The following is a 7,532-nucleotide window of genomic DNA, read 5'->3' on the forward strand; positions in this document are numbered from 1 at the left end:
CGTGACCGGTTCCGACCACGACGAATCCATCATCTCGATCCTCACATCCACCGGCGACATGCAGGGAACGAGCTCCAATGAGGAAGAATGGGGCATGGGAGACGGCGACGCTTCGAGTCCTGTGAGCTAGTGCGTGTCTCATGTCCTATTCTACCTCGCTGGTGACCCCACCAACACTTCGTGGGGCGCAGCCGGCCATTGGATATGGACATGGCCGGAACAACACGAACAGTCGCAGGCAAAAATGCAAAGTAGTTTTACGTTTCATGTAATCTTATGGATGTGATGATTTGCAAATGGGCCATCCGGTTATGGAAAAAAATTTTGTGTGCTGACCGGTCATTCCTTGGACATGCTCAAAAGCATATTAGTTTAGAAAGTAATAAGTATGAAGCCTGTAACTAATTCTGAATTTTTACATCAATTTTTTTTTCTGAATTTCTCCTCCCGGGCTTCCCTCTCCTTCCTGTTGCTCCATTGGGCTCCTCTTTCAGAAGCACATTCAGTAGAAGAAAAAATTTGAGTATGAAGAAGAACCATATTTAAGATATAAACAGCAAAATTCAGTACATGCCAAATTTAGTAGCTTCAGAAATTTATAAGATTGATACACATCATTTTGGGCTGTGCTCAAGAACAATGCTACAAACTATACAATTTAAGATTGGTTTTTGTACCACCAAATCTCCCTAAATCCATATTAGCCATGAATTTTCTATCTGTCTTAGTATCCTTCATTCATCGATAGGATGCAGAGGTGTCCAGGTTTTTAACTGAAGAAGTCCAATTTATGGAATGAGAAACTGAAGACGTTCTACTTCTTTCTTCAGTGACAAGAACGACGCGTCCAGAATTAAAACAGCTGGATTAATAGCGCGTGAGATTGCCGCAGCCGAGCTCGAGTTCGATCCCAGTTCCAATTCAACCGGCGACAGCTCCAATCCGAGTTGGGCAAGAATTAGGAGCTCTCCCCTGAATAAATGGGCGGCGGTGGTGGGAGGAGCAGCTCCTGTTCGATCTGCTCGCCCACCTTCCCCATCTCCAGACCTAGGCACGCCATCGATGGCGGCCAAGGTGCTCCAGCTCTGCAGCACCGACGGCAAGGTGTGTTAGCCATGCTAAGCTCACGTCATAGGCTAATGTAGTTTTCTGCTTAAAATAAACATTGCATGCCTGCAGATGTGACACTTCCATGCAGCATGCACGTAGCTGGGACGTGCCCTCCGCACGATCCCGTTTTTTCCCTTTGTTGGTTTTCTGTAAACCCGGTCAGCGTGGCACGTCTGTGTGAAGGAGGTCGTGGGATGGCGCGATCAATCCGGATCACGACGGGCTGGCCGGGGTTGGTTAGCTAGGCTTTCGGTTGTACCAAGAATAAGGGAAAAGGAATGAAACAGAAAACGTGGCGTTGTAAGCTGCGGCAAAAAGGCTTTCCTCTCTCGTGTGTGTTGCGTGCGTTCTTGAGCTCAGCGTTCTTCGTTCGATCGGCTAATCGGCAACGACAATTGGCATCAGAGCCGTGGTGTTCGATCCACTCTCCGGTGGCCGGCGGTGTCTGATCCGCGGCGTACCATGTCGGATAGCGAGGAGGAGAAGATGAGCAAGACCGGGACCAAGTCGCCGCCGAAGACGCCGACGTCCAAGGCGCCGATCGCGCGTCTCACCGGCAGCGGCAGCGGCAGCGGCGAACTCCGTGTGGTGGAGCGCGTCGTGCGCGAGGAGTCGGGGACGTCCATGATGCTCACCCGTACCAATTACTAGGAGTGGGCGCTGGTGATGCAGGTTAAGCTGCAAGTCGCCCGCGTCTGGACCGCGGTGATCGAGGACGGTGCTGAGGAGAACGACGACCGGCGCGCGCTACAGATCATCCTCACCGGCGTTCCGCCGGAGATGCTGCGTGTGTTGGCTGCGAAGGACACGGCGAAGACGGCGTGGGAGACCATCAAGACGATGCGGATGGGCAGCGAGCGCGCCCGTGAAGCCAAGGCGCAGGTGCGCCGGCGGGAGTTCGAGGATCTCCGTTTCAAAGACGGGGAGTCCGTCGAGGATTTCGGGCTGCGGCTTTCTGGCCTCGTCGCCGACCTGGAGCTGTATGGCGACCCTATCACCGAGCACAAGGCAGTCCAGAAGTTTCTCCAAGTGGTGCCGCGGAGGTACCGCCCGATGGCCATGGCGATCGAATCCTTGATCGATCTGAAAACCATGTCCATCGAGGAGCTCGTCGGGCATTTCTCTGCATGTGAGGACCACTATGACCTCGACGACGGCATGCAATCCACCGGGCGCCTTCTGCTCACTCATGAGGAGTGGCTGGCCCGGGAGAAGCTGGGCAGCGGCGCCGGCGGTTCATCGTCCGGCGGAGGAGGCGGAGGCAAGAACAAGTCGCCGGGCAAGCCAAAACCTCACGGTGGCGGCGGTGGCAGACTTGCACCGGGCAGCGGCGGCGCGGGAGGATCCGGCGGCTCAGGCGGCAAGAAAAAGGGAAAATGCCATTATTGCAACAAGCCGGGTCATTGGAAGAAAGAGTGCTACACCAGGATTAAGGCGGAAGAAGAACGTGCAAAGCAGGGGCAAGCACATCTAGTCCGCGAAGGCGACGAGCACCATGAGGGACTTATGATGGCCGCGGTCACCACTTGTTTCACCACCAGCATCGTGGCGCCCCAGCAAGTTCATCTCAATGAAGAGAAAGTGCATCCAGAGATCTCACCGCCGGGGCTGTGGTACTTTGATACGGGAGCTACAAGCCACATGACTGGTGATAGGGGCATGTTCAGTACTCTTGATGAATCTGTGCAAGGGATTGTAAAGTTCGGAGATGGATCACGCGTTGCAATCCGAGGAAGAGGTTCAGTGATCTTCAGAGGACAGAGCGGCAACCAACGCGCACTGTCAGAGGTTTACTTTATCCCAAGTCTTAGCAGCAATATAATTTCAGTTGGCCAGCTGGATGAAGGGGGGTGCAGAATTCAGATTCATGAGGGACTGATGACAATTCATGACACCATCGGGCGCATGATGGCTCACATCCGGCGTTCGATCAGTCGTTTGTACACTGCCGTGCTCACCATTGACACACCGGCGTGCCTGCTGACGAAGAACGACGACGAGACCTGGCGTTGGCATGCTAGGATGGGTCATCTACACTTCAGGGCACTGCGTGCCATGTCCTCCAAAAGCATGGTACGTGGGATGCCGCTGAATGACCGCGTCGACGAGTACTGCGACGGATGCACCCTCGGCAAGCAGCACCGTGCACCATTCCCGCAGGCAGCAGCGTACAGGGCCGAACAAGGCTTGGAGCTTGTCCACACTGACTTGTGTGGTCCGATCAGTCCACCCACTCTTGGAGGCAACAAGTACTTTTTGCTTGTAGTTGATGACTTCAGTCGATACATGTGGTTGGCCGTACTGAAGACAAAGGACGAGGCATTCAGCTGCTTCAAGAGGATTCAGGCTGCTGCTGAAACTGAAGGAAGATGCAGGTTGCGTGCGTTCCGGTCTGACCGGGGCGGCGAGTTTAATTCTGGTGAGTTCGTGGAGTACTGCGACAAGCTCGGGGTCAAGCACTACACGACTGCACCGTATTCGCCGCAACAAAATGGTGTCGTTGAGCGGCGTAATCAGACTGTTGTCGAGATGGCGTGGTGTTTACTGAAGAGCATGGGCATGCCCGCTGTGTTTTGGGGCGAAGCAGTGAGGACGGCTGTATACATTCTCAACAGATCACCGAACCGCAGCCTCGATGGTGTCACGCCGTATGAAGCATGGCACGGCAGGAAGCCGAACGTGCAACACCTGCGTACCTTCGGCTGCACAGTACATGTGAAGAAGCTCGGACCAGGGGTGACCAAGCTCACTGATCGCTCAACTCCCATGGTGTTTATTGGCTATGAGGAGGGTGCCAAATGTTATCGCGTCTACGACCCAGTGGCGAAAAAACTTCAGGTAACTCGTGACATTTTATTTGAAGAGAGCAGGCCATGGACTTGAGCACCCCGGGCACGAGCGCGGACACCGCAGCGCCGGTGACATTTACCGTGGTTTACACCATGGATGATGGTGTCCAGGAGATCGACAGTGGGTCGACCACCCCGCTGGCCACCCCTCGGACTGCGGCGACACCCTCTACACCAGCCTTGGGGACGCCGCGATCTCCTGCAGTTGCCACACCTGTGGTGGACGCGCCCGAGTCATCGCAGTACAAGCCGGTGACACCCATGGACTCGCCGAGGGCTAGCGGGGACACGCCTCCGTCATATGACTCCAGGCATGATGTGCCAACGGGGCAGCCAATTCGCTACCGGAGCTTCACGAGCGTGCTGGAGGAGACCGAGGATTAGGCGGTGCGTGAGCAGTTTGAGCGGTGCCTGCTCGTGCGCTGCCTGTTCAGTGCCGAGGAGCCGCGTGGCGTGGACGAGGCGCTCGCAAGCAAGGCATGGAAGGGCGCCATGGACGTCGAGATGCAGTCCATCATCGACAACAAGACATGGGAGCTTGCTCAGCTCCCAGCTGGACACACGGCGATCGGTCTCAAGTGGGTATATCGTGTCAAGCGCGACCCGGATGGCAAGATCATCAAGTACAAGGACCGCTTGGTGGCGAAAGGCTATGTGCAGCGAGAAGGCGTGGACTTCGAGGAAGTTTTCACGCCGGTGGCACGCATGGAGACTGTGCGGCTGCGTCTTGCGCTCGCCGCGCACTCCGGCTGGGAGGTGCACCACATGGATGTAAAATCCGCTTTTCTCAATGGTGACCTCGCCGAGGAAGTGTACGTGGCGCAGCCGCCGGGGTACATCACCGCCGGCAAGGAGCAGCAGGTCCTGCGGCTTCGGAAGGCACTCTACGGGCTACGGCAAGCTCCGAGGGCCTGGTACGCAAAGCTAGACGAGAGCATGAGCATGTTGGGGTTCACGCGCAGTCCACTGGAGCACGCCGTGTACCGCCGTGGCAATGCTCACTCGTTCCTGCTAGTGGGCGTGTACGTCGACGACCTCATCATCACGGGCACTGACCAAGCATCCATCATCGAGTTCAAGGGACAGATGCAAGAGCTCTTCAAAATGAGTGATCTTGGTCTTCTAAGTTACTACTTGGGCATTGAGGTAACACAAACCAGAGACTCCATTACTTTGTGTCAGAGGAATTATGCAGAAAAAGTGCTCGAGGTGGCTGGAATGGATGGATGTAATGCATGCCAAACTCCCATGGAATGCCGGCTCAAGCTAAAGAAAGATGATGACGCAAAATTGGTTGATGCCTCGCTGTACCGTACCGTGATTGGGAGCCTGAGATACTTGGTTCACACCAGGCCAGACATCACACATGCGGTTGGGATAGTGAGCAGGTTTATGGAGAAGCCCACTGTGACTCACTGGACAGCCGTGAAGCAAATCCTTCGGTATGTGCGCGGCACTCTGAACTATGGCTGCTGCTACCGGCGTGGCTCCGGCAAAGCTGAACTGATTGGTTACAGTGACAGCGATCACGCCGGAGATGTTGGAGATCGCAAGAGCACCTCGGGTCAGATCTTCTTCCTTGGTGAGAACCCAGTGTCATGGACCTCTCAAAAGCAAAAGATTGTAGCCATCAGCTCATGTGAGGCGGAGTATGTTGCAGCAGCCGCAGCCACTTGCCAAGGTCTTTGGTTGAGCCGTCTTGTTGCAGAGATGAGAGGAGAAGAAGAAGGAAGCTCATTCAAGCTTCTGATTGACAAAAAGTCTGCAATCGCACTGGCCAAGAACCCCGTTCACCACGACCGAAGCAAACATATTGATATCAAGTTTCATTTCATCCGAGACTGTGTTGAAACAAAGGAGGTGCAGATTGATCACGTTGGCACTGATGATCAGGTTGCTGATGCCTTGACAAAAGCACTGGGTCAGGTGAAGTTCCTCGAGCTGCGTCAGAGGCTGGGAGTGAAGGTAATTAGCAAAGGACGCTGAGCTTAGGGGGGAGAAATGTTAGCCATGCTAAGCTCACGTCATAGGCTAATGTAGTTTTCTGCTTAAAATAAACATTGCATGCCTGCAGATGTGACACTTCCATGCAGCATGCACGTAGCTGGGACGTGCCCTCCGCACGATCCCGTTTTTTCCCTTTGTTGGTTTTCTGTAAACCCGGTCAGCGTGGCACGTCTGTGTGAAGGAGGTCGTGGGATGGCGCGATCAATCCGGATCACGACGGGCTGGCCGGGGTTGGTTAGCTAGGCTTTCGGTTGTACCAAGAATAAGGGAAAAGGAATGAAACAGAAAACGTGGCGTTGTAAGCTGCGGCAAAAAGGCTTTCCTCTCTCGTGTGTGTTGCGTGCGTTCTTGAGCTCAGCGTTCTTCGTTTGATCGGCTAATCGGCAACGACAAGGTGCTCATCGCTCCGGCGTGGGACTATCGCCCGGCCGCCGCCCAAGCCCGCCCGCTGGAGATGCGGGTGCCATCGCGCGTCCTCGAGAGGGTGCTCCAGTATTGGACCAAGCACAGCCTGGCCAAGGCCACCGGTGAGTCCCGGGAGTCCCTCGCCCGCTGGGATGCTGACTTCCAGCGCCGTCTCGAGGAAGACGGCCTCGCCAAGGATGCCGCCGCAGCCGCCCAAGAACTCCGCCGCCACGACGTCCACCATGGAGGGCGTCCCCGTCGCCACGCCGGCACGGGCGCATCTGGTGTCACTGCTCCAGCCACCGCTACCCGTGCTGATCCCGTCCGTGCCTGGTGCCAACTCGTTCACCACCTCAAGGGTGTCGACCACGGAGAACCTAGCCCAGCGCCGATGGTGCCCATCGCTTTCCATGCCTCTGCCGTCGCCGCGCGCCCTGGGCTTGCCACCACCTTGCCGGCCGCTGCTGGTGCTCAACCCATTGGTGTCCGGTGCGCCATCCGTGCCCGTGGACGCCAGAGGACTGAAGACGAGGAGTCCTCTTGCCACCACCGCAAGCTCACGGCTTCCAAGGCTTCCAAGCCTCGCTCTTCGGTCTGCCAGCCTGCCACTGCTACTGCGCCCGTGAAGAAGGTCTCTCGTCACACTGGTGGAAAAAAGGCCTTTGGTCGCGGTTCGCAACTGCCATTAGTCGCGGTTGCGCAACCGCGACCAAATAAGCGCGACTAAAGCCCCCCACCTTTAGTCGCGGCTGCTTAAGAACCGCGACTAACGGCCCGTCCACGTGGGCGCCAGGCGGCCGTCGGGGCGGAGGACCTTTAGTCGCGGTTCTTCTGGCCAACCGCGACTAAAGGCCGCCATAGGTTTAGGGTTTTAGCCCCCCCTAAACCTGTTTTCTGTTTAATTTGTATTGTTTTATTTCTTTTGTGCTTTATTTTAATTTTGAAGGAGTTTCATATATTCTACGGTACTACATACATGCATATGAATGTACAATTTCAAATAAATTTGAAATTAGAACCAAAAAGAATTCAAGAGGAATATACAATATATATTCAATATCATCGGATGACCATATACAATTTTGAACAAGTTTCCATACATGATTTAATGCATCGCTCTTTCTCTCTCTCTCTCTCTCTGCTCTCTCTCTCTCTCTCTCT

The 7,532-nt window shown here is 55.0% G+C and overlaps 1 protein-coding gene across 1 annotated transcript in view; it reads left to right on the forward strand.

The window, feature by feature from the left end:
- The first annotated feature begins 881 nt into the window (after positions 1-881).
- The window catches only part of LOC119362709 (translation initiation factor IF-2-like), a 9,191-nt gene continuing 2,540 nt past the window's right edge, over positions 882-7,532 (forward strand). The window contains exons 1-3 of the mRNA XM_037627954.1: positions 882-1,104; positions 6,361-7,009; positions 7,183-7,190. Coding sequence (XP_037483851.1) covers positions 1,063-1,104; positions 6,361-7,009; positions 7,183-7,190 — 699 coding nt within the window. The 5' untranslated portion in view covers positions 882-1,062. The remainder of the gene's footprint in view (positions 1,105-6,360; positions 7,010-7,182; positions 7,191-7,532) is intronic.

This window comes from Triticum dicoccoides, chromosome 2B, assembly GCF_002162155.2.
Source record: "Triticum dicoccoides isolate Atlit2015 ecotype Zavitan chromosome 2B, WEW_v2.0, whole genome shotgun sequence".
Lineage (NCBI taxonomy): Eukaryota > Viridiplantae > Streptophyta > Magnoliopsida > Poales > Poaceae > Triticum > Triticum dicoccoides.